Source organism: Anguilla anguilla, chromosome 9 (genome assembly GCF_013347855.1).
Source record: "Anguilla anguilla isolate fAngAng1 chromosome 9, fAngAng1.pri, whole genome shotgun sequence".
In the NCBI taxonomy this organism is placed as follows: Eukaryota; Metazoa; Chordata; class Actinopteri; order Anguilliformes; family Anguillidae; genus Anguilla; species Anguilla anguilla.
In genome coordinates, this window is record NC_049209.1 from 45,509,240 (window position 1) to 45,535,257 (window position 26,018).

General features: G+C 47.6%; 1 protein-coding gene across 2 annotated transcripts in view; it reads right to left on the minus strand.

Moving 5' to 3' along the window:
• The window catches only part of LOC118235550 (huntingtin-interacting protein 1-like), a 51,333-nt gene extending 27,577 nt beyond the window's left edge, over positions 1 to 23,756 (minus strand). The window contains exons 1-3 of one of the 2 annotated variants that reach the window (XM_035432997.1): positions 23,165 to 23,756; positions 1,294 to 1,357; positions 569 to 711 (exon numbers count right to left, since the gene is read on the minus strand). In XM_035432997.1, the coding sequence (XP_035288888.1) occupies positions 569 to 711; positions 1,294 to 1,357; positions 23,165 to 23,281 (324 nt within the window). In that variant the 5' untranslated portion in view covers positions 23,282 to 23,756. Of the gene's footprint in view, positions 1 to 568; positions 712 to 1,293; positions 1,358 to 12,634; positions 13,295 to 23,164 lie in introns of those variants that run through there. The other variant, XM_035432998.1, reaches the window with a different exon arrangement.
• Positions 23,757 to 26,018: the final 2,262 nt, after the last annotated feature.

The following is a 26,018-nucleotide window of genomic DNA, read 5'->3' on the forward strand; positions in this document are numbered from 1 at the left end:
ACAGTAACAGTCGCTATGGAGGTCACCGTCTGAGCGTCATACTGTTATATGTACAGTAATGTCTGCATGCTGTATCGCCATCTTGGCATTTTTATTTTATGCTGATTCAACCAGGTGACTGGTTGCTGGTAACTCAGTTCACATGGTATCATAGGTCAACTGGTTTTGATGATTCTAAGGAAAAAAGAAAACCAATGTAGCTGAGGCTCTCCGTGAAAAACTGAGGACCTCTACTGTATGTGCGGAGTGCACACCCTACGTCCTCATGGGTGTGTAGGACCTCTATGTGCTGTGTGTACACCCTATGTCCTCACAAGTGTGTGGTACCTCTGTGTACTGAGTGTACAGTATATCTATGTACTCAGTGTACACCCTATGCGCTTCTGAGTGTGTAGGACCTCTATATGCTGAGTGTACACCATATGTCCTCACGAGTGTGTGGGTCCTCAATTTGCTGAGTGTACATCTATGTTCTCATGGGTGTGTGGGTCCTCAATCTGCTGAGTATACAGCCTATGTCCTCATGAGTGTGTGGGTTGTGGCGGCGGCGGGGTAGCTGCCCACTCACGTTGGGGTGCCCGTCCCGGAGCAGCTTGTGGAAGACGTGGCAGAACTTCCAGCAGAGCACGGCGTTGCTGGACAGGGGCAGGCGGTTGACCGCTGCCCAGAAGGTGTGGGCACCCTTCTCATGGTGCGTGCCCAGGATGCAGGGTGCGGCCCGCGGTCAAGGAAACATACGGGGGGGTGGGGGGGGGGGTGAGTTCAACCCAAACGCCTGTGTCATATATAAATCTGATCACATGAAAAACTGAAAAAACAGGGTCACATTTCTATATTAAAAACCTCCAATCAATACCAGAAAAAAGTGACCCCCCCCCCATGGAAAAATGATCCACATATTGTCATCTAGGTTTTTGGGAGTGGGATTAATTTTCCATAACAACGAAAAATGACCCATGTATTGTAATTTAAGTATTGTATTGTAAGGGATAGTCAAAAGCATAGCATAAAAATTACTGTCTGTTATGAAACTGAATAAACCACATTTTATCAGTGGTGTAATTTGCCTTTGCGGGGGGCAGGGGGGGCACTTTTCTATAATAGAAAAATGACCCATGGGTCACTTTTCCATGAGGGTCACTTTTCTATCTGACACTGGGTTTCCTGACAGGAGTGCTTCCTGTTTCATGTCCCACAATGCCCCTCACCATAGACACACACACAAGCACGCACACACGCACACGCACGCACACACACACACACACACACACGTATAACCGGGTAAAAGGATATTCCTGGCGTGCTTCTCCTTGACGGCCACCTCCTGAGTGTTGATGGCCTTGTTGATGCTCACCGCCTGTGAAGGGAGTAACACACACACACACACATCAGCACCAAGCGGGGAAAAACACCCCGTCACATTCACAGGAAATTACACCCTGATCATTACTGTTACTCCTCCAGGATTTCCCGCCATACATCCTGGGAATTTCAAGCAAGCAGCCTCACGACCGCGGAAACAAAAGCGAGCGAGACGCACGGCAATTTTCTCACGACGAATGGCTTACGGGCGAACAAAATTTCTCCATTCTCGCTTGGCGGAAATTGGCCGTGCCTGACAGAGGAACGTTGTGCCCTTTTCCCAGCCGAGAGAGAGAGAGAGCTTCACCTGCCACGGGCCACAGCGACGGGGCTGAATGAACCACGCACGTGGCCGCCTCTAGCCCATTGGCCATCTGTCGGGCTGAGAGAGAGAGAGAGGCACTTCCTGTGTCCCGAGCGCCGGGGGCCACACCCCCACAGCCGGCGATGCCGCTGATTGGCTCAGATCAGACCTGCTGCTTTTTGAGAACCTGCATTAAATAATCATGCCCCGTTCCTCCCCGTTCACGTATCTGTGAGCCTGGCGGCATTCAGCGGCGACGACGGCCGCTAGCCAACGGCTACGGCGTCGCCCACGGCTTCAGCGTCGTCAGCTCTCTGGCCGCGCGGCGAAGGCGACGGCGTCGAGGACTGTCTCCGAACCCGTTAAAACGAGCGGGCGGTGCGGTCGAGCGTTCGGGAAGGGGGATCTTTGGCTTTCCGGACACGGAGAGCCCGGGGACAAGAGGACGAACCCGAGCCGGGGCGAAGGGGAGGAAGCTGAATAGCCTGGCGATGGCGGCGGGAGAAAGAGCCTGTAAACAGGGCAAATAAAGCTCCCATTGTTTTTTTCCCCATCGGTACAGCTGGCCCGACTTCTTTTTTTTTTATTCCCCCTCCCTCGGTCCCTCCGAGCCTCGGGGGAAGGTGACAAAAAGCAGCTTTGAAGCAGCAGATGGTCGTCTCGGGACGGGCGTCTTAAAACCACAGACGTGGCCTGGCGCGCGTCTCGTGGGGGGGTGGGGGGGGGGATGAGCCCAAGACGGCATCACCTGTCTCCGGACCACGCGCCCTGGCACCGAATCGCTAAGGCTCACGGAGCGGGGGGGCTCGTCTCGGTTTGACATTCACAGCCATGGCGGTGGGGGGTCGGGGGGGGCAGCTCCTGGGCCAGCCGCTGACCCGAGTCGCCAGGTCTGTGTGAAAAGGTGCTTCCGAGGGACCCAACCTTCCAGCCACACGCTCGCACGGCCAGGGAGCTAACGGCTAACGCTAAGCGGCTCTAACAACCGTTTCAGTTACGGCCTCCCTGTGGACAATGTTCTCCACATTAACGGGAACTGTGTTTTAGCAGGTTGGCTAATCAAAGCTTACAGTGTGCTTAAGCACCAGTCACATAAAACAGGAACACAGTGATGCAACGCTAACAGGCTAACCATTGACCACAGGTGTACAGCGCAGATGAAAAATAAACATTTTGAAATGGCTGAGTGAGCACCTTTAAACGCCCAAAGGAATGGCCTATTCCAGGCTTTGGAGACCTGTTGCCATGCAACAAGCAGAATTCTGGCCCTCTAGGTCCCCCCCAATTTAACCTGTTATTTTAACATGAAGCTTCATGAAAAGTTTACTGGTTTCAAATAAATGTTTTTGTTTCTCCCTGTGGTGTTTTTCTGACTTTTTTTCCTCCCATTTGGAATAAGGAACCGTAACACACATCAGCATTATGCCATCCTGTGGTCCTGCAGAGACCACTGCACACACTCCTCCAACACACACGCACACACACGCACACACGCACACACGCACACACGCGCACACACACACACGCACACACACGCACAGCCAGGCCAAACCAGCCGTGTCTCCCCGCTGAAGACTGGCGAGTCATAACAGGCAAACGATACGGCCCATGCTCAAATCAGCCATGTGTAGCGCAGGGTCACCCAACCCCCGGTCCCAGAGGGCCGCAGGGGGTGGTGGTCTCCGTGGTCACTCATTTAATTAAGTAACCCTTTGAAGAGTAGGTAAGTCAGTGTTCCAGAACTCCATTGCTTTCAATTACCAGTGGCGATTGTGACATCATCATTGGAATGTTCAGTGAAGAACATTCTAATCACATATTTGTGGCCTTGCACCTTAAAGGGTTAAAGAAGCCGATTAGCTAAGTCACAACGCCTGGTTTCTTCTGGCCTGAACTGGCTGGTGATTATGGAACGAGCATGAAAACCTGCACCTGCTCCAGCCCCTCCACCCCTAGGACTGAGCAGCCCTGGCCTAGAGCCCAGAGACGCCAAACCGCAGTCTGGAAGCCACAGGTGGCTTCTGGGAACACATCACGTGACCCATAACAACATTCAGGTAACTACAATAAAAACTAATCACGTTTATGACACAATAAATATTACCGCACGTAGCCTATAAAAGAAGTACGCTGCGGTGAGGGCGTTGTCATGGATATGACGACATGTAGGACCACGAGAGCAGACAACCAAAAATCCCATTAGGGCGAAGAAACGAAGCGAGCAAAGCAAATCGCCGACGTAATGTTACAAACTTCTCCGACTTAACGGCGAAATACAAGCCCGGCCACGGTACATTAAACGCAGGCGGGCCTTGATCAGCCATGGAAAAACAGTCCCAGGGCCCGGGGCTACGCTTCCCATTAACGGCCCTTTTCCATCTCATCGTTTGCAGACGCGCAGAAGAAAATAACATTTAAACGGCGCTGCGCGGCCGAAGCGAAAGCCTTTCCGCGGGGTTGCGTCAGGTAAACGCTAGCCGGCTAACGCCGTCTCCGGTAGAAAGCGTAGGGAGGGAGCTGTCATGTAAGCGTGGCGGGTAATCACTCAGGGCGGAGTCCAAGCAAAAGGGGGAGAGCAGACAAGTCGCAGGGCGAGTGCTTGGAGGTGAGAGAAATGCACATGGATTAAAAATGTGCAACTCACACGGTATATGAAATGAAACGCAACACAAATGCGATTCGCAATGTGGTATTCTTACTGATGTGTTATGGTGAAAAAATTATTTCCAATAGATTAGATTTGAAAATTGTATTAAGTGACTAATACACCAGAAAGCCAAAGCCAGTGTCTCAGAAGGTTACCAGTAGTTAACACTGGGTCAAAATGTTAAATACAGGCTAAATATTTTTAGAGTGACTCAACACCACTCTGTGCAAAAACACATACGCTCCTAAATATTTAGCTGGTTGATAAATTCTTATTACACAGAAAATATGGGAGTTTCTGAGACAATGTGTAGCCTATATAAATCATAGTGTACAAATTAGATTAGGGTGTGAACCATTTTTTGGGGGGTTTTGAACTCCGATTGTATGGAGTGTACACAGCTGGTGTTTTGTGGTATGCAGACTTAGCATTGCAAATGCTGCATTCAACACTGTCCCTGCTGTTTTTCAACATATTTTAATACAAAGCCCCTTTTCATTGTCACAGCTTGAGCAATTTCAGTGAATGAATGCACTTCTGGTTTCAGGCCGGGGACCAAAACAATCAAACCCACCCACGCCTGATCGCTGTAGATAACTTTTAGAAACGGAAATTCAAAGATACGGTTCTCCTTCATTAAAACGCAAGATTCTTGTAAGAGACCAAGCTCCACATTTTAAGATTTCATGTTTTTTTATTTATTTTTATTTTAAAAAACGGATGCACAAAACCTTTGTATTTTCTTTTGACGACCCACTGAATTTGTACACTACAAACTACTTGGCAGCATTTCTAAATATTGTGAGAACACTCCAAATCCGAGTTCTTCAGTCTTTGAGTACTCACACCCACCCCTAACTAACCAGCCAGTTTTTTCTGGAGCTGAAACGAGGAGTCAAATGCTGACCGCTTAATAAAACAATTACAGGAGAGACAAAGCGTGTGCGGGCGGCCGACTCACTGACCGGAAAGGGTCAGTGGATCAGTCAGCGTCTGTTAAAGAATGAAGAGGTCATACAAACAGCAGCAGGCTACAGCCTCCAAGCCTGAATCTCTGCTTAAAGTTCAACAACGTTCAAGACAGCTCAAGCACTTGAAGTCAGACCCATCAACTGTACACAGACTCTACTGATATGCTCTAATAAGGCATTTTAAAAGTATGTTTACACTTAACAGTCAAGTTAGATTGTTGAATAATTTAGATTATTAATAATTTATGGCTCCAGTAATTAGGATCAACACCCTTGCCGTATTATTTGTGAAATGTGTACTGCACGCATGGAATAAATTCCCTCTCCTCGGTGATATCAACACCATTTCTGTAATTAAACACCTGTTGGTTGGTTTGGACATCTTTTGGTAATAGAAAACCTTCACCTGTCTGAAATGTTACTGGTTGGAATTAAAATGTTAAAATGGAAGTCTACTTTCCCCACAAGTGAGCAAAGCTTTACAAGCGCAAGTGTGAACCATGCCACTGTTAATACCGCTCAACAAATTAAAAGTCCCATTCTGATGTACTCACACCCCAGCCTTGTTCTTAAATTCAATTCGGCTGGCCACACGCCTGTCTCGTGTAGCCCAAAGTCCGTCAAGTAAACATTGCTCTGTCTTACCTCCTCAGACGACATGGTACAAATGACTTCCTATCTATGGTCAAGTTTAATCACGAATCATTTCCTTTGAAAGCAGCGAGGGCGGGGTTTGCTGGAAACGCGTTAATGATTGATCGTCAGGCTTTTTAATCAGGGTCTTCCTGCGCACACATCTGCATGGACATTGGACACAACTTCCCTTCTCATTCTCCAAGATAAATATGAAACAGAGGATTCTGGTGCCCTCACTGGCTTCCAAGAATAAGCTAGGCATATTAATAATTTATGCAGGAATGCTACCAAAGCATGCGGTTCATCAAAATTTATTTCTGCGTTGGCCCACGTTCTGACCCCGGTGCACCGGATCTGAAGGCAACAGACCAATGCAGATTTGTGTTATGAAACTGGCAGTCCTGAAATTCAGGAGCATTCTCATCCTCGATCATGTGACCAAGCCAGTTTTGATCCACACAAAAATCATCAACCCATTCATGAGAGCTGGAGGCTATGTGAGTGACAGATTTTAAAAAAATAAACGTCTCCCACAGGCATGTAATATCATACATTCACAATGCGCAATATGGCAGTCGATCCATGTAACAGCTTGTAATTCGTGTACGCAAGGCGTCTCGCTGTGAAACAAGCAGCGGCAATCGAGGGTTACGAAACCCACGCGTGGGGAGAAACGGCTTTCAAGTGCTGATGGGAAAATGAGGCTTTATGAAAACACAAAAGGGCGGAGCTATCACATGCCATCTAGTCGATGTATTTCACAGCGGAGAACAAAACAATTTGATTGGCTCAAACAATGTGAATGACTGACAGCTCACAGTAGCTCAGAATTATGGGGCTGATGAAATCTCATTTCCCCATCGCTGCTTTCAAACAGACCTGCTTAGATTCACCAGACCAAATAAGTCTGCAATGCCATGAGATCAAGCATATGTTAATTGACAAATGAAGATGATGCTTTATTAAAAATATTTTCTGTCAAAGTTAAGGGCAATGTGAGAAATGGATCAGCAGGTTATGAAATGCCACTACAACAGGGGTCTGGAACCCTAGTCCTGGAGAGCCACAAACTCTGTTTTTTGTTGTTAATCTGCATTTCATTAATTGCAGTGGATTACACACTTAACTCACTTCAGTGGGTTACTTGGGTCTGAACTGGGTGCTGATTAAAAGATAAAAACAAAAACCAGCAACCCTTGTGGCTCTCCACGACCAGGGCTGCAGACCCTGCACTGCTACACTCCATTGACATCCTCACATAAATCTTCTCTCAGGCCTAACACTGCAGAACCAGCCCTGCAGCAAGTACGATAAAACCACTCAAACTCCAACTCCCAAAATGCAGTGCAGCTGTTGAAGGACATGTAGAGAGTGGGTATGTGGGAAGGGCTAAAGGTTGCAGAAGAGTTTCTCCAAGCAGCATGATAACGCTCCCGTGCACAAAGAAAGATCCATGAAGAAATGGTTTGGTGTGGAAGATCTTGACTGGCCTGTACACAGCCCTGATCTCAAGCACATCGAAAACACCTTTGGGATGAAATGCCGACTGCAAGCCAGGCCGTATGCCCAACATCAGTGCCCGACCTCACTAATGATTTTGTGGCAGAATGGAAGCGAATCCCTGCAGCCATTTTCCAAAATCTAGTGGAAACCCTTCCCTGAAGAGTGGAGGCTGTTACAGCAGAAAAGTGGGGGACCAACTCCATATTGATGCCCATGGTTTTTGAATGAGATGTTCAACAAGCACATATGGGTGTGATGTTCTGGTGTCCACATACTTTCGGCCATGCAGTGTAGCTACTCTAAAGAGAAAAAAATAACGAGAAATGCCAGAACTTGGAAGCTGCTCGTGTCATCGGCTGTTCCCGGAGACCCGGAATCAGCTCAGCCTCAACAATAAAGCATTTCGCTTTCCAAAAAAACAAAATTCAAAAGGAGGCCTGGACTGCAGCGGTCAAACAGAAAGGATGGATGGCAACACCCCAATCCAAAGGCCCACTATTTCAAACAGCTCCTACCAAAAAACAAGAAACTGCTTCACTGCGTGACGCCTTCTTGGATTCTCAAGACACGAAACAATATCTGGATCCAACCAAGTGTTCCTGCAGCACCATTATCTTACACACTTCCATCACTGAATCACTGACTTGAAGTAGCCATCTGTCTTGGAATTAAACTTTAACGATAGTCACCCAGATATGATTGTACTTCAGTGCCGAGGGCACGCAATGAATCTACTACCGTTTCATTGCTTCAATATCAGGGCAATCGCACAGCCTATGACATCACCATCCACGACCCAGCGGATTCATTCATACCGTTTCCTACACTGCAGGGAGTGGCTTAGTTCTGATGACATCACGGGAATGGAGTCCTATATCTACAAGTGATACAACTGAAAAACTCTGGTGCAATGATCCACTTATTAGTCAAGTCCGTGTACCTGGTTGGAGGCCGTTGCCTTATCCATTATGTTCAAAGCACTAGGTACAGCCCAGCAACCGAGTACTTGTCTTCCTCCTAAAAATGAAAGTAGCACACACACAACCCAAAAACGATCCGCATTGCTAAATAAGGGAGAGGAAGACGATTAAGAGTCCATTTTGAATGGGCGTTCGCTGCCGTGGCGGCCGATCTCAACGCATCACACAGAGTGGTACAGTGATAGCGCCCCACATCTCCACTACTAGCACCTCGGGCCACGGGGATCCGAGCTTTATCTGCCTTCCCAGTCGCGTTGCCTTATCACACCGCCAGACAATGCTCGCCGCAAGAGGCGACAGCTTCCCCTTCCAGTGAGGCTCAGGATTTCAACTGTAAGCCATTTTTATTTAAGGGTTAGGAGAGGTACTTCCTATATCACGTAGACAGAGTAAAATGCTTACTGTACGTCATATACCTGCTGTAAAGAAATGCACTTAAAGGGCATCCAAGAGTGTGGAACCGGTCCTCGGTTCGTCACCTGAACTACTAGCAACTGTGTAACACTCTTGTTTACGAGGACTTGAGCATATCAGGAAATTAAACGCAAGGCTCAGCCCTGCCATATGCCAATTCCAGACGCATTGTACCCCTATACCCGCCCTGCCCATTTCCTGCTGGGTGAACGCGTCCCCTCCCCGGCCCTCCACCCAGCAGCCCGGCTTTGCTACAGCGCCCCTCAGACTGATGCTGTAACACACAGCCTTTCGCTGGCTCCCACAGAAATGCCAGAAGAACCAAAAATATGTTTCAGCTTCCTGCAGACACACACACACACACACACACACACATACAGAGACACACAGACACACATACACACACACACACAGATGCAGACACACACACATACACAAATACAAAGACACACAGACGGATGCAGGCACACACACACAGATGCAGACACACACACAAAGCGACATGGAAAGTTTTCCTAAAAAAGAACAGAATAAAGAATAGCGCCCTGTGTGTGTCGCAGACCGACGTTATTTCACCGGACCTCGACCCCGCCCGTTTTTTTTAAAGGCACCGCCCCTGCCGCATGCCTGCTTAAAGACCCTTTACTTTGGCAACTCGGTCACATCTGCCTAACATCCGCTCCTACGGGACAATCCCTCCACGCTCCGCTGGCGGGGAGACGGTGTGGGGGGAGGTGAAGGACGAGAGCTGAACACGTCAGGCCGCTCTCCACCGCCGCTCCGCGCAGCTGGAGAAAGCGTCCCGTATTTCGTGGGGACATTTTGCGGCCTCAAAAACCGGTTTCGCTTCCCGTGGTTACGAAACATAGGCCTTTTTTAAACGGGCTGTTATTTCGAAAAAAAGAAATCCACCGCTAACAGTACCTCTAAATAAATAAAAAATTCAAATTTCATATCTAATTCAAGCTCAACATGAATTTGATTGGGCAAAAAGGTGCACCAAATCAAAGCCAGAGAAAGCGATCCAGGTGGACGCATGCAAATCGAACGCACGCAGAACGCAAGGGCTTTCACAAAGGCAGGTTCCTAAAAACTTTCTCCCTCCAATCGGAAGCCCCGAGGTTGCTGCAGTCCCCCCCAGAAGCACCCGCAGGCGCCTTTGACGCACCACACGCTACGCTGTTTAGAGTCGGGCATGAAAGGTCACGGTTTATGAACGTCCTCAGCGCAATAATGTTCCTCTTTAGACAGCGCCTGCGGTCAGAAGGCAATAAAAGGCCCGGGACGTTGAACCACGGGGACGGGTGCCATTACAGACCGTTAAAAACGGGCTCTAAATAAGCCGTCCGCGTAGGCCACGTTTGTGGCTGGATGCTCGCAGTTGGGGGGGGGGGGGGGGGTCTAATTAAGATGCCTTGGATGCATCCCAGTGATTGAGCTTCCCCACCGCATCTCAAACACCCACCGGGCTTTGTGTACCAGAGGCGCTTCCTGTCCAGGATCGCTGGGCTCAGGAAGTGGGCGAGGGAGACGCCGGTACCCCAGTCAAGCCTCCCTCTGTGTCACCGAGAGCGCCGCTTTGAAACCCGAAACGAAAGAAAAAAAATAAATTAACCCGCCTCCCCAATCACGGGAACATGCGAGAGACATGTCAGAACACGATCGAACCCCAAATCCCCCCCCCTCCCCTCCCCTCCCCTCCCCGCGGGCTTTGAAGCAAGAAGCACTTGAGAGACAAAACAGTCACTCTTCATTTAGCAGCAAAAATAAATAAAAAAAAATACTTCCCTTTAAAAAAATGGCAATATTAATGACGTACACGTTTAACAGTCCCAGAACCCTTTTATCGTCTGCTTTCTCTCCATACGCCGTTCGTAAATAATTGAGGCCGCACTGCCCGGGGCCTGAGGCCTAGCCAGCGTCAGGCAGTGTGCTGCGCTTCAGCCCTAGCGCATGGGAAACTTCCACAGGCTGCCCCCCTGATAAAGCAGTCTGCCTCAGACTGCAAGTCCGGGTCCAATAACACAGGCCTTGCTGTTGAACCGACTGCAAAGCTCCACGCTCCGAAACACACCGTCCCTTCTACTCTCTAACTTGCACATTAGAATGGGCTGGCAGGAGGAGTGCAGTTCCAGGAGACTTATGACTTAATTGATGACACGTAAGCCTTTGTAATTACACACCGCAATGTTTTCTAGTGGTGCTAAAACTCGAGCTGCCACCAGTTCAGTTCTGAGGCTGATAAGCAATGGCTGAACATGAGCTGAACATCGACATCCCCCTAAATACTGGCATGCTAAAAACCAACGACTTGAATACTGAGGAAGAGCTTCTGCCTGCTCTTTTTAAAGGAACTTCTATGAAAAGCAGGTGCACACAGAACTTTTTTCACCCCCAAGAACAGGAATGCAAGGAACACTGCATAGAGCCAGACAGTGACCTTGTATTAGCAGTTGGTAACCCATCATGGGAAAACACTCTGCTCCAATGGAGTGTTTTTATCATCTGCATCTCTGCTGCACCTGAACCTCACCTCTCTCACAACAATCAGAACCGTGAGGCTACTGCCCAGGGCATGTCCTTGGCTGTACCTCTCCTCTCAGAACTGTAAATACATTTATTATCTTTTTTTTTTTTTGTTGGTCCATGCATATTAGTCAGATACTTCATTATTCACAAGTCTGATGGGTTTTGACAGCCATGAGTAATGCCGCACTGAGAATCAATGGTGTTTTGTACAACGATGACAAATTGTTTCATGGGACACATATTACAGCAGAGACAATTAAACAATATATTCACTGATAATGTCATACGGCACAGGTTCTACACAATACTAAGTCAGGTTTGAATGCAAACATCTTACCAATATGCACATAATTAGCTATCAGAGACCAGACAGTCAACCATTTCTTAATGACAACATAGCATTGTTCAATATCCAGTGATGTTGTGAAACAATGTATTACAAATTTTCAAAAAATCTTCAAAGGACTGTTCTTATTTTGATTATTTCGGATATGAAACAAATTAATGGCGCCATAATGTTTGTGTCACCCCAAATTTGACCCCGTCATGTGACTTGTCAACGTTTATGTTCATAACATATACAACACAATATATCAGCATTTCCTGAACGAAATTACAGACAGTTCTCAATAACATGTAAACATTATGCAGAAGAATGCAGCCTGTTATCAGTGAAATGTTTCTCGAAAAGAAAACATTTCTGTGCCTGTCGCGTCGCTAACGATATATTGACAATAGAAAGATATAAGGCATCCACACTGAAATGCCCTATAGTCCCCAATTCATATCGTATTAGGCAAAACACGACGTTACAGGACTTAACAGTTCAAAACAAATTATTGTTTTGAGGTTTGTCGTCGTCTGGGAAAAAAATCACAACTTAGAATCCTACAATAAAGATAGCCTATTCCAATATTCTCAGCTGCAGTGCTGGTTGTAAAACACGAACACTATCCTTCACCGTGGCTTGTGATACGCTTTCTTATACAGTCGTGCAATTTCACCAAGCTGTATAAAATTCAGTGGAGGCACGGATTCGGCTACATATTTAGACAACCCATGCCATCACAAACATGCAGTTGTCTGTCTAAAAAAATCTCTGAAAGAACACGGCTGGGGCAAGCGATATTTGTTGTCTAGCTAGCTGCCGTCCGGAAAACGGCGTCTTGCTTCACACGGTTGCATCTGCCCTCCGTGCGCGCGCACACAGGCATATGTATATACACACACACAAACAGATCTGTTGCGCCCTTGGGATAAGGATAAAAAACCATGCAGGACATCCTACCATTTTACCCAGATCCATAGTTGCCCAAATTTGCAAGAGGTGAACGGCGAAAACACCAATCTGCAATCACGCGAGCAATCCGTGGGCTCGCTATAAAAAATAAGTCCGCTAAGGGAGGGGATGGGATGCTGTGGTCTTTCAGCTCAACATGTGTCCAGAATCGCCGTCTCTTTCACTCGCTACTGGCCGCTTCCGCCGTCTTGAAGTGGAGCTGAAAAGAAAACCTGTTCAACGGTAACTGCTGGAAGTCAACATTCGTTCATGAGGAAAAGAACTGTCTAGAATGGCTTTCCAGCTGAGGAGAGAGAGGGATGGCTCCGCGTGCTGCCGTGGGGGTGCTTCAAAATGCGCGATTCAACAGTGGACAATTTAATCCATGGCTGTCCCCCTCTTCCAGCTTGCTTGCTCTCTTCCACGGCGATGTAGTTTAAGATAAGCCGCGAGCTTGCGTCCGAAATACACGGATTGCGAATAAAGCGGAAAGAAAATAACGCCGAGCCCAACCCGCCCCTGGCGAGTGCGCTGAACATAAATGAGTTGCAAAAGCAAAAAAAAGAGGATGTAAGAGAGCAGGTTAATTCGCACAGCTCTTGTTTAAAGGAGGGGGAAAAAGAAGGAGAAAGGGGTCGTTACACCTCCTCCCAAGAAGGGGCTACCGGAGGGAAGCCCGGGGAATCAGCATGCGCCGGAAATCCCCGTGCAAGACCCTTTTCTGCTAGTGACCCCTGGCTCGCAAAGTCTGATTACCCCATATCGTCTTCACATCTCAATTCATACACTAACTAGTGTTAAATAATCTTGTTAGAAATGCTCAAAATAACCTTGCAATAACAGTACATAATCGACACGTAGGGTATTATTTACATTAATTATCTGTTGTTCAATAAACGTGGAAGCTGTTGAGGAATGCAACAGACACCGTATTCACGAACAGTAAGCTATTTGCCGGTGTGCAACAAGGGTGGTCGGTTAGGGAAAACTGTTGAGAAACCTCACGTGAGTAATTTCTAACTTTTGTGCGAGATTATTTCTCAGAGTTTTGACTTGTGGAGCTTTACATATAAATTGATCCAAATTCTAAAATAATGTCTGCATAAGCTTTAATCGCTAACTTAAACAAATTAACAAATAAATCCATGAGGATTGATTTAGCCTTGTCAGTGTATCATAATCGTGCATTTAACAATTTCTACTCTAACCAACTTCGCACCATCATCTTGAAGGAGTCGAAAAGGTGGATGGCGCCCTCTTTTGGACATTGTCTCACAGCTGTGAATGAATTATATCCGACTCCTCGCGGTTTAGTGTTTTGAAATACCGCAATTAGCATTCAAGCAATGTAGATTATGTCTATTTTGAAAACGAACACGTACCACAAACTGTTCCGCACAAATGAAATGTTTTCCTAAAGGATTCTGAGGAAATTACAGCAGCTTTTTAGATCGAAGAATTTGACTTTGCCCTCGGAAAAATCAATACCGTAAGCTTTTACACCACATAAATAGTTATTATCTCCTGCCTTCCATGGACGAATTATAGTCATTTCCACATCCACAGGGAAAACTTCCAAACCAATGTGTCAAAAGTACAGGGAATTCGGAGCTAGCCCTGAAAGCTCTCCCTGTGTTGTAGGGAAAAAAAAACCCAACCTAACGCAAATTAACATGAAAGATGAAAAGTATATTTTTCCAGTCAGTGATATTTTTGCCACTTACTTCCATGTATGTTTTCTGAAAGTCACAGGAATTTTTACCAGCAAATGCTGTTCATTATAAAACAGTAGAGACTGGTGTGGCTATAGGTGATAAAAACAACATGTTCTCAGTTACACAACTCGGTCACACTGACACGTACAATAACAGCTGTGTGCGTCCCATTGCTTGTCTGGAGCACTCAAACTCCAAAATAACACTTGAGAGCACCGTCAGAGGTCGGGAAAAGCCCACTGGATCTCTCATTTTGGAAAACAAGAACCCACTGGAATTCGAGGCGACGGCTCGCACTCTTGCTGTTATACAGGAGACAAGGAGACACAGCTGCAAGATAGCCCACACCAAACCGCTCCTGTCAGAACCAAGCGCACTGTCAAGTGCTAATCAAGCTCCAGATAAGACAACGAGAGAGCCAATGCTACTGAAGTGAAGAGCTGTTTTTTTCCGGTCTCCTGAATTGAATACTGGAGCGCAGCCTTATGGTTTCGTGGTTTCACGGTTTCTCCGTGCGGTCGGACCCAGACGGTGTTTGGGGGGGGGGGGGGGGGGGGGGCTGCGTCTCTCCTCGCCGAAGGGCCCGTGTTTACGGTCACACGGGCGGCGGCGTTCTGGCGTCCGCGCCTCCCGCCCCAGGCACAGCAAACATCGCGGCGGGGGGAGAGAGACGGAGGGTGAGTCACAGAGCAAACAGAGAGCGCGAGAGAGAGAGAGAGAGAGAGAGACAGAGAGAGAGAGAGAGAGAGAGACAGAGAGAGAGAGCGAGAGAGAGAGAGAGAGAGAGAGAGAGAGACAGACAGAGAGAGAGAGAGAGGGGGAGAGAGAGAGAGAGAGAGAGAGAGAGAGAGAGACAGACAGACAGAGAGACAGAGAGAGAGAGAGAGAGAGAGGCCCCGCTGGCACCGCTCCGCCGGTGAAGGAGTTAACGTCTCCGCCCCGGCCGTTATCTCGGCTGGTTCCCGACGGCGAGGCCCAGAAAAAAAAAAAAAAAGATCCAGCAGGGGCCTCGTCCCGGGATCTGACGTTACCGTGAACGTTTTGAGCAGAGCCAACCTAAAAATACTCGCACGAAGCTCGGGAGACAATCATGAGAGGACCGTGGGGGGGGCTGGGGGAACCGAAATTGTCAGTTTTTAAAAAATAAATTTAAAAATATTTTTTTTAAACTACACACAGCCTTCTTGACCATATTCAGCAATCATGGTTCTGCATTTCCAGCAGTGCATGAGTGGATGTATAGCAGCTGTTCTGTTTTGACAGTTACATCGCAAATAGAGAAGGGAAAATCACTCTTGTGCTGATTCTCTGTCAAGGCCAGTCAAGGAAACGGTTTGCCAATCAGAAAAGCAGAACCAATCGCTCAGCAGCCAACGGCAGTAACAGACCTGGGCAGGACTTCCATCACCTGCTCTCACCCACAGCCACCTCTTTAATTAGTGACAGAGTAACGAGAAGAGAGAGAGAGAAAAGGAGGGCAAGGTGCTTCTGGCTGCCTAAGTTCTTTCTGTGTTATCTCACTCCCGTTATTAGGTGCATGAATACACGGAAAGAAAGTGAGGGAGGAGGAAGGAGAGAAAGCGAGTTTGAGAGTGGGAGAAAGTGTAAGAGAGAAAGAAAGGGAGAGGGAGAAATATATAGAGGAGAGAGAAAAACAGGACATACAGGAGAGAGAGAGAGAGAAAGCAGGCTGTGTGGTGCCGGAAGGGGGTGGGGGAGATTAGTGTTTGCCTGTCTGGACCTGCCCCGTTGGGCTCCGTCTGTGCCCAGGGGACATGGCCACGCCCCTCCACTGGATTCCACAGCTGCCAGGGCACCGATTATGGCTGCGGCGCGGGGGGGGGGGGAGGGGAGGCGGCGGGGTGCAGCGGCCCGGCGGAGAGGGGTGGTGCGGGCCGGGCCGGGCCGGGCCGGGGGCCGGGGGCTGGATCTCACAGGCCCGGGGGCTGGATCTCACAGGCCCGGGGGCTGGATCTCACAGGCCCGGAGGCTGGGAAGCAGCTGTGGGAGCCGGGGCTCCCCAGGGGGAGAGAGAGATGGACAAGGAAGGCGGGAAAAACCCAGGGACGAAAACGGGCCTTGCGTTAAAAAACAAAAAAAAACCCCCAAAAAACCCAGGCGGGCCTACACTTCCGAAGGGGCCGGTGAACAGGGAGCCGAGAGGAGGGCTGAGCAGACGGGCCTGCCCCTTTTTTACGGCAGCGCGGAGCCGCGCGCGGGATCCAGGGACGGCCGGGGGAGCTTCCCGCCGCGAGGGCTGAGCACGCTGGTCATTAGAGCCCGTTAGCCGGAGAGGCCTCTAATCCGAGCGCGCCTCTGCAGACCGCAGGGGAACTTTTCCCCGGGCGTGTTCAGGAACAAACAGCAGGCATTAAAGACCGAAGTCAGGAACACAAAAGGGAGGGGGGTGGGGGTGGGGGTGGGGGTGGGGGGGTGTTTCCTGCAAAGCAAACAGATGTCAGACAATCATACAGTCGACTCCAAGTCTGTAGGAAGCAGTCCGGAAAAGCAGTGACTTCGCCTTTCACTGAAGACAAAACTGGGCACGTTCTGGTCAAATTGGCCTTTTCGCACCTTAACGAGGTTTCGTTCACTCTGGGGACGGCCAGACCCTGGCTGAGACTGAGGGGGAAAGAGGGCAGGCGGAGGCTCGGAAGGAATGAGGCTTTTCCTCAGTTCGGGGAAGAGGTTTTCTGAAGGAAATATGACGGCGCGGTCCAGCGGATTTGATGCCGTAAACACGCTAGCGTGCGCACCCGCACAGCCGTAGTGCAGAACAGAATTTGGCTCAAAACCTGTAAGCTTGTAAGGCCCGAGAGACAGAGTGCCTAGAAAAATGTGATTGTTTACAGTCAACCGACCCAGCTAAGCCCCAGAGCCTGGTATTTTCACAGTAGGAACAAAGTTGTGAGCGATTCATGAAATGATAGCTTCTCGCCCTGGCAAAATATACTCTCTGCTGGTTCTCATGTTTATGTTACCGGCGTGCCAAGATAACTGGAATCTCTCCTAATGATTTTTAAGCACCGTTTCATTTTTAGGATATGGGTGGGGCGCGAGGGATTGAGTTGATGTGGGGGGCCGTTTCCTTTTTTATGAGTGACGATGGGAGGGAGAGCCGGGAGGGGCTGTTGTTAAACTGTGAACATTTATACAAGTACTTTCGCCAAAAACTGAGCGTACGACACCAGAGAATGGGCGTTCACACACACACACACACACACAAGTCACACCAACACAGAACCCTGCAGTTTATCACTAATCCTGGGCCACACACTTCAAAACAAAATGTGTTCCTGCTAGCTAGAGTGGCTGTGGTCACATGAAAGCACACAGCTCTCTTGGTATCCCTAGTTTGACTTGGTTAGGTCAGATTAATGTTCACTGCGAATTGGACTGTGTTCTTGGCTATGAATAACTGAACAAAATGAGTACTGTACCTTATCGAACCCGTGCTTTGTAGTAGTTCCAATGACCTTGATATGCACTTTAGTACATCGCTTCGGATAAAAGCGTCTGCTATATAGGCCTAAATGTAATGTAATGGTATCATCAAGCAGAATGAAGTGGAATGTCACATATTTAACCGTCTTGCCGTAGCATTACATTACATTACAGGCATTTGGCAGACGGCATTGGGAGTTGGGAGTAAATGAGTAAATGGGGGCTTCACAGAGGGCAGCCAATCACAGAGCGGATCCGTCCGTCAGAACGCCAGTCTGTATCCACGGATCCCACCGAAACGCACTGGATTGCGCGGCGGGTACAGTAACAGAGCCCCTGCAAGAAACTGACCCGCGGGTCTTAGTTTCAACAAGTCGCTAATGTACGGGCGAGCCGAAAGAGGATTCGCGGCGGGAAAAATCGCGGCCGGAAAGGCGCTAACCGCGGCGAAGCGAAATCGCGTTTCCGCCCACGCGTTCTAGGATTCGCGGGCAGAGCCGAAATCAGCCGCGAAACTCTGGGGTCCTGTGCTCTTTTCCTGAAGTCGCCGTACTCGGGTCTTAGAAATACACGTCTAAATTTAATCACCTGCTTTTTCTGTCGGTGAAGCCGGGGGGGGCTCACAGTCACTCAAAAAGAGGACGAGCGTGATTCAGCAAGCGGCGCGAGGTTCACCGTAGCCTAACTTTACCGTAAGTTTACCGAGGTCCTGATAATAACCGGATATGAGTTAGCACTGATGCACCAGAGGAACGGAGGGGCCTGCCCCAGCTCTCCTGCTGACCCACATTCTGCAGGGTGCGATCTCTGGAGCCTGACCCAGTGACCAGCGCAGGACAGAGAGAGTCTGTCTGTCAGCAGCCTGCTAATCCCCGTCAGCGCCCCAGCTGGGAGGGAGGGAGGGAGGGAGGGAGGGCGGCGGTGGTGGCCTGAGCGGGAGCAACGTATCGGGGACAAAAATCAAAGGGCGCGGCTAACCGGGAGCTGGGGTTGTGGTTTGGGGGCGGGAGGGGGGACATTGTTCCCAGAACTGGGGACAGGCCGGGGCTGGGGATGAGAGGTGGGGTGTGTGCTGCTGGGGGGGGGGGGGGGGGGTTGGGGGCTCGCCGAGGCTCAGCTCGACTGACCCACTTTTCTGCGCTAACCCCTGTCAGGACCCCGTTTACACGGCTGTCCCGTACGTTGCCTGCGGTACAGGCCCACTCCCACAGCCTGAGAGTTAGGCCTACGATTCACCGCCTCCTCAGAACACCAAGCTCCCCATAACGCCCTCCGCCCAGACTCCCCACCCCATCCAACCAGAACACCAAATATAACCCCCTCCTCCCAGACTCCCCACCCCATCCAACCAGAACACCAAATATAACCCCCTCCTCCCAGACTCCCCACCCCATCCAACCAGAACGCCAAATATAACCCCCTCCTCCCAGACTCCCCACCCCATCCAACCAGAACACCAAATATAACCCCCTCCTCCCAGACTCCCCACCCCATCCAACCAGAACACCAAATATAACCCCCTCCTCCCAGACTCCCCACCCCATCCAACCAGAACACCAAATATAACCCCCTCCTCCCAAACTCCCCGCCCCATCCAACCAGAACACCAAATATAACCCCCTCCTCCCAGACTCCCCACCCCATCCAACCAGAACACCAAATATAACCCCCTCCTCCCAAACTCCCCACCCCATCCAACCAGAACGCCAAATATAACCCCCTCCGCCCAGACTCCCCACGCCATCCAACCAGAACACCAAATATAACCCCCTCCTCCCAGACTCCCCACCCCATCCAACCAGAACACCAAATATAACCCCCTCCTCCCAGACTCCCCACCCCATCCAACCAGAACACCAAATATAACCCCCTCCTCCCAGACTCCCCACCCCATACAACCCCAACACCGTTTCAAACTCTCTCCCTGCATCACTTCCTGAAACACTGGAGTCAGCAGAACACTTGAGCCTCCAAACAACAATAATTACACATACCCCTCAACACACACACACACACACAAACACACGCACACACACAAATACGCACACACCCAGCACACAAACACGCGCACACACACACACCCAACACACACACCTCACTCCCTGCCTCTTCACCGTGAGACCAGACTGCACTTTCCACCTCCAATCAATGCACAGCTCCCATCGCGGGTTTTTTTACCCCCATGCCTCCCTGTCACAGAACTCCACACTCACTCACAGACACACAGGGTCTGCACATCCATTTACCTCCCAGTTCGCTTTCTCGCCGATACATAATTCACAATGCTCGTGCATCGCACGTCTCATAGCGGATGACGGGAGCACAGGTGTGGCCTACATCTCCGCCAACAGAGCACAGTTACCATCCTCCGCACTCGTCTGGATATAAAAATGGGGGGCTGGAAAGATCAGAGGACACACAATGGCCGACCGTTGCTTCCAACCAGGCCCCAAAAAAAAATGACATCTCTTTCAACAACCGTTTCATTGTCCCGCCTGACATGACAGCCCAAGGTTTTCAACACTTCCTTTGTGCTAAGTGCACAAGGGCACCAGTGAACCCCGTGCCCCGTTCCTTAATTCTTTTATAAAATTAGGGTTTTGTCATGCGCTACGTGTGACTCTACTGCGCGCATACAGGCCTCATTTCATTCCCTGATTGTTTCTACAAAAACAAAAAAAAACAACAACAAAAAAACAGGAGCAGATAAATATGTGCATTCAGCATAAACACGCAGGGCTCCATTCCCTTTAAGTGCACAGGGATGATGATTATGAAGGTAGGAGAACCGCACAGAATGCTCCAGGGCTTTGTAATGTTTACTGTAATACTGGCTCTGCAAATAGCCTTAGCGGTAAATATGAAGCTTTCAAATCAGATTGAAGCTGAGATCAATTCAAAAGGTGTCAGTTGGCTGGAAAGCTTCGTGCTGCCAGTCTTCCTCAGATTTGCAGGGGATCCTCCATGACCTTGGACCCACCCCTCAGTAGGTCATTTGTTTTCATCCTAAATTTTGATCATCCAATCGCAACTCCAGAAATATCCCAAACCTGCATCATCCTTTGTGGAATTTGGGACGCATACAAACGGACACGCCCGTTCCCGCTTGTACCCGTCATAATTTGCACCACACCCCCCATGACCACCAGAAGGGAGTCAGACCAAATTGAAGGGGATTAACACTGTGCAGACTCAGTACTGATTCACTGGGTTATGACCAGGTGTAGGGCACAAGATGAGTCGCCCACTTAGCAGTTTTAAGATCAGTGAACCTGGACAGAAACGCCACAGTGAGCACGCCCGTGAACATGATCAGCCTTACAACGTCCCCACGGCAACCAGAACGGTCACCTTATGCCCTGCCACTGGACTAGGGAGACAGTAAAGCTGCTGTTTATTTAGTACCCAAGATAACCTTATGCTACTACATACTCTACAATATGCATGCTACACATTTATGCAGCAGGATGGTGCATTTACTGGTGCAACTGAGGTTTAGCACGTTGGTCAAGCTTATGGTAGAGTAGTACATTGGTTCATGAACTGAGTTTATAGCAAGTCGGAGGTTACAAATGCCGCTGTTGTGGTTAAGGTTTGTCAAATTTTGATAAAATTGCCAATGAAGCCATCATAGCACTTGTTGAGGCATCTACCTTAGAACTTAAAGCTATTAACCAAGTGGTGATCATTACAAGATTAATGATGACACCTAGGTACTGATGCTAATCTGTCCAGTTATCATTTGGGGCCTACAGAACAAGTAACTGTAAAGTAACCTTTTAAACACACCAATAGATAGTTATATTCTTTCTCTGGATCTGATCTTGCACTTTTGAGAATCAGGCTACAATGAGTAATCTCACACCAAGTCCTTTATGGGTGTGAAAGCAAAAAAATGTTGTTCATTGCTTCCTTTGCCACACAATCTACACTCTACCCAATGATAACGCAAAGACACTGTGGTGAATCATAATAATGAAAAATGATAATCAGCACTACTGATACGATCTGCCAGCCAGCATCGGTTTTTATCAGAACAACACCATTCACGGGTCTAGAGTGCTCCCATTTTAGCATTTTGCATTTGCTCCTGAAAACTGATGTGTTCTAACTGGAAAAGATTATTCAGGAGCACATCTGCTAATTGGCATGCATTAGTGTGCCCCTATATTTTTCAATTTAGGGGCACGTGCTCCTTAGAAAACACATTTTCGTACAGTCCCTGTCATTAAAGGCGAACCTTCCTGTACAATTTACACCAGTCACAGAGAACCCCTGAACTGGTACCCCAGAACCTGGCTCAACAGAACCCACAGAGCAATTACGACTGACAGACAGAAACAGAGATGACATGTTATCTAAGCTCAACTAACAGCTGCGCACGCCACGGGATAGACCTGTGATAGTCCCCGTTCATCACCAACAGAAACACTCAATGGAAATTAAATATAGGGATCACAATCCTTAATCATCTACCCGAGATGATGGGCTACACCGCGCGTCGGAATTAACAACTAGAGCGTTACAAGGAACAGGACGTGCAAATCTGACACTTCAGCTTCGAGTACAAATGCAAAAATCCTGAAGAGGGACCAGTCTGAACTTGACGATCTCACACAGGATTGTGACATACAGGACGCTAGCCTATAGACCTTGGCAGACGAGACAGCTGCTCATACCCTATACCAATAACAATTTAGCAAAGCAACTTTGTATGACAGCTTTATTGGCTATGTTTAGAGTATACCAATAGCATACTTCATGAAGTATAGAAAATGAAACATTCAGTTCGGGAAGCAAAACCTTAAAATAATAAAATATTAGCCGATGTCCAGGACCTAAGTTCACTCAGCGTGAAAAACAGCAAAATGAAAGGCTAAATATCCACCTTATAGTCTCGGCACTGAAAACGCTGAATCATTTGGTCTGAAAGTGCACTCTCTTAAATTCGTGTTTCTATCGAACATAGCCAATTTGGGTTATAATGTAACGTTTTTTCCCCAAAAAAGTGGTCCAGCATTGCGTTCGGGGAAAACGTGCATGCGCACTTGTAGGCTATCTTGCATACCGTTGCATGCATGCATGCATAGCTGTAATCTAGAAAGTAGTGCAGGGCAGAGTCATAACATCCTCCAATATCAACAATCCCCGTTCCGTTAGAAGAATAAAAATAGTCGACGCCACTGCGACTTACAAAACAGGCTACTTTATTTGGTAGGCTGATACAGGATTATAAAAAGCAGAAACTAACCCACGTCTTTCCCAAACTGTATTTCTTTGCTCTACACTAAACCACCCCCTAAATCCCAGTGCCCCTTTTCCACCACGTTACAACTTCTACCGTTTTTGGTAATTACATAGGAGAAACTCCACGGCTTACCTGGTTACGCTCGAAGTTTTCCTTCTCAACCTCCAAACTGTTGGCACCAGTCCGACGGATCAATCCTTTGGGAATGGGGTTCGGGACCTGCTGTATGGAGCTCTTTACTCGATCCATTGTTAGCTACCGTAGCTAGCTAGCTATTTTAAAAAAGCAACGTCACACTCATTAAACTAACAATAGGATGTCCGCCCTAGGACCAAGATGAGAACATGTACCCTTTTTCGAACGCGACAAGAATATTATAAAAAACCAAAACCCAACTTATTAACGGATTTGTATTTCTGTCCACCGCCCTAGGACTCCTGTTAGCGACAGATCCACAATCCCGATATGGCAGATGCCAGACTCCTCCTTCCCACGCTGTTTACGACTGGCTCTAACTTTAGAAATACCCGCCCATCAATATTATGTCGCGGTTTCTGTTTGGCTGCTATAAAACCAATGCGATTTTGACCAACCTTCTGGGTTTGGCTATTTCTTTGCTCGTCCACAACCCGCCCTGTCTTTTCGCACAAAACTGAATGGTAACGGAGCGATTTGTAGACATTCACAGTAGGCTAGTGGAATAACTCCTTCGGTTTTTTTGCTCTGTATCGCACGTATTTCTGGAGACGGATTCAGTGACGTTTGTGACATTTTAAATTAAAACCCTGTGTACACTATAGAGCGTATCTATGGGGTACACAGGACCGTTATCTTTTTGCCTTGTTGCACAATGCATCCGCTGGAAAACTGTCAAATCACTGCGCCCAAATGTTGCTCATGCGCTGTAAGTTAGGCCACTGCTTCAAAAAATGTAAACACAGCTATCACGTTGTTTAAATTCTGTACATTTAATCAAAGTTTTAACTGATACAGAGACAAATGCTATCGTTGAAGATTGTGAGGAATAGACTTGGGTTGAAATGTACTTCAAGCAGAAGCCTATATAGGTTTTTATTGTTGATCTACTTCAGGATTACTCATACTCGCTAACAGTTTTGTGAATAGCTATAGTCTTATTTTAACATTGGTGGGGGAAATGCAATATTTATTAGAACATCAAATATCTATAGGCTATCAGATCACCACTTATGATTTCATTTAAATTAGTCTACATATAAACATGGGACATCGAGGTCTGTGATCTGCACTGTACACTAGCCGACTCCCTCTTGCAATCCATTCAAGTTTAAAGTACAAGGATAAGCACAAATCGATCCAATCAATCCCATGACCAAATTACCAAACAGCCCATTGCATTACACGATCAGAAACAAGGATGAGAAAAAATAACAACAATGCACAGTTTCCTAAATGTGACAACAGCCAATTTAAGGCTGCTTGCAGAAGTCCCAATCTCTAGTTACCGAAAGAAGCAGTCTTATCTTAAGAAATACACACTGCACAATTAAGGACCACCGCAGTTTAGCGACATACCCTTTCACAACACGTGACTGCTTGCTACCCTGTAACTATGTTTTGCTATCGATATCCATTTTTTCTATCTAATTTTTATACACGTATGTAGGCCTACGCTAGCCTACAAACGTTTTTTTTTTTTGTTTGTTTTTTGCTTCGCACATCTAACGCAAGTTAGATCATCTAAATTACATGACCTCAATGGCGTTTTAGATTCCAGTACTTTTGAACTGAGTGATAAACAGCAGCAGGATTTGAACACACAGGCCAGGGAAACGCATTCCATCTCGTCTGATCCCAAGTTTGAGAGCGCAACGCGTGCAGGGAAACGTGAAGTATAAACGCTTAGGTTACAGTAGATGGCGCCAGGCACCGTTGTAAAAAATATAACCTGGCGATAAATCCACCGTAGAATTCAACCTCGAGCGTCACTTGGGACGGTCTATGCTTGGGAGTCGGAAGCAGAACGCCACAAGCGAACACCCTCTTCCATGGTTAATATCAAAAGAAATAGATGCATGTATTTTGCAATTTAAAAAAATCACATATCCTGGTGTTTATCCCTCAGACAAAACAAAGTATATAGGAAAAACACAGGTTGGCATTTTTACATAACTCTTGGCACACTTGATCTCTGTGATTGCTGTTCTGCTATTGATGGCCCAAGTTGGTATCTTGAGTTGGTATGTGAGAATTTGTCAGAATGGATCTTTTCCGTATGCACTAGCTTTATTTACAATTTTCAGTGGCAACATCAATAATTGTTTAAATATTGAAAATGTCGTTAGTCTATGTCTGGGCTGCAATAATACCAGTTTCCATGCTTATATGGGGTGATGGGGGGTGATATAGGGTATATCTACATACAGTAATGTTAAAAGGAAGAATTTGATTTAACTGTTGCATAATTTTAAATAAAAACTAAGAACACTATCCACTTTTTCCCACTTGATGAATGCTCTGGTTGCATAGGTATTGTTTGGGATCATTGTCTTGCTGCAGGATGAAGCATCAGCTGATGAGGTTGGAAGATTTCTTTGTGCACAGCCAGACAAAATCTATCTGTACATTTCCGAATTCATCCTCCTCTGTCACAGCATCAATAAAAATGATCGAGTCTGTTCCAGAATCAGCCATACATGCCCAAGTTTTGACTACATCCTCCATAATTCACTAAATGGGGGGGGGGGTTAGGGTTAATTCTTGTTACTGATGGGAGGTTTGCATCGTGCAGTGTAGCCTAAATACATTTTCTCTCAAAGTCTTCTGTATATGGTGGCTTCTGTATTATGATATTTTCATCCTTGTCCTCAGGAGAATGTAGGTGATGCTGTTGTTTTAGGGTTCATCTTCACAGGTCTTAAGATTTGTCTGTCATCAACAGCAGTTGGCTTCCTTGGCTGACCTGACTGGTGGTTATTTCTGAGACTTTCCAAACTGCTGTACTTGA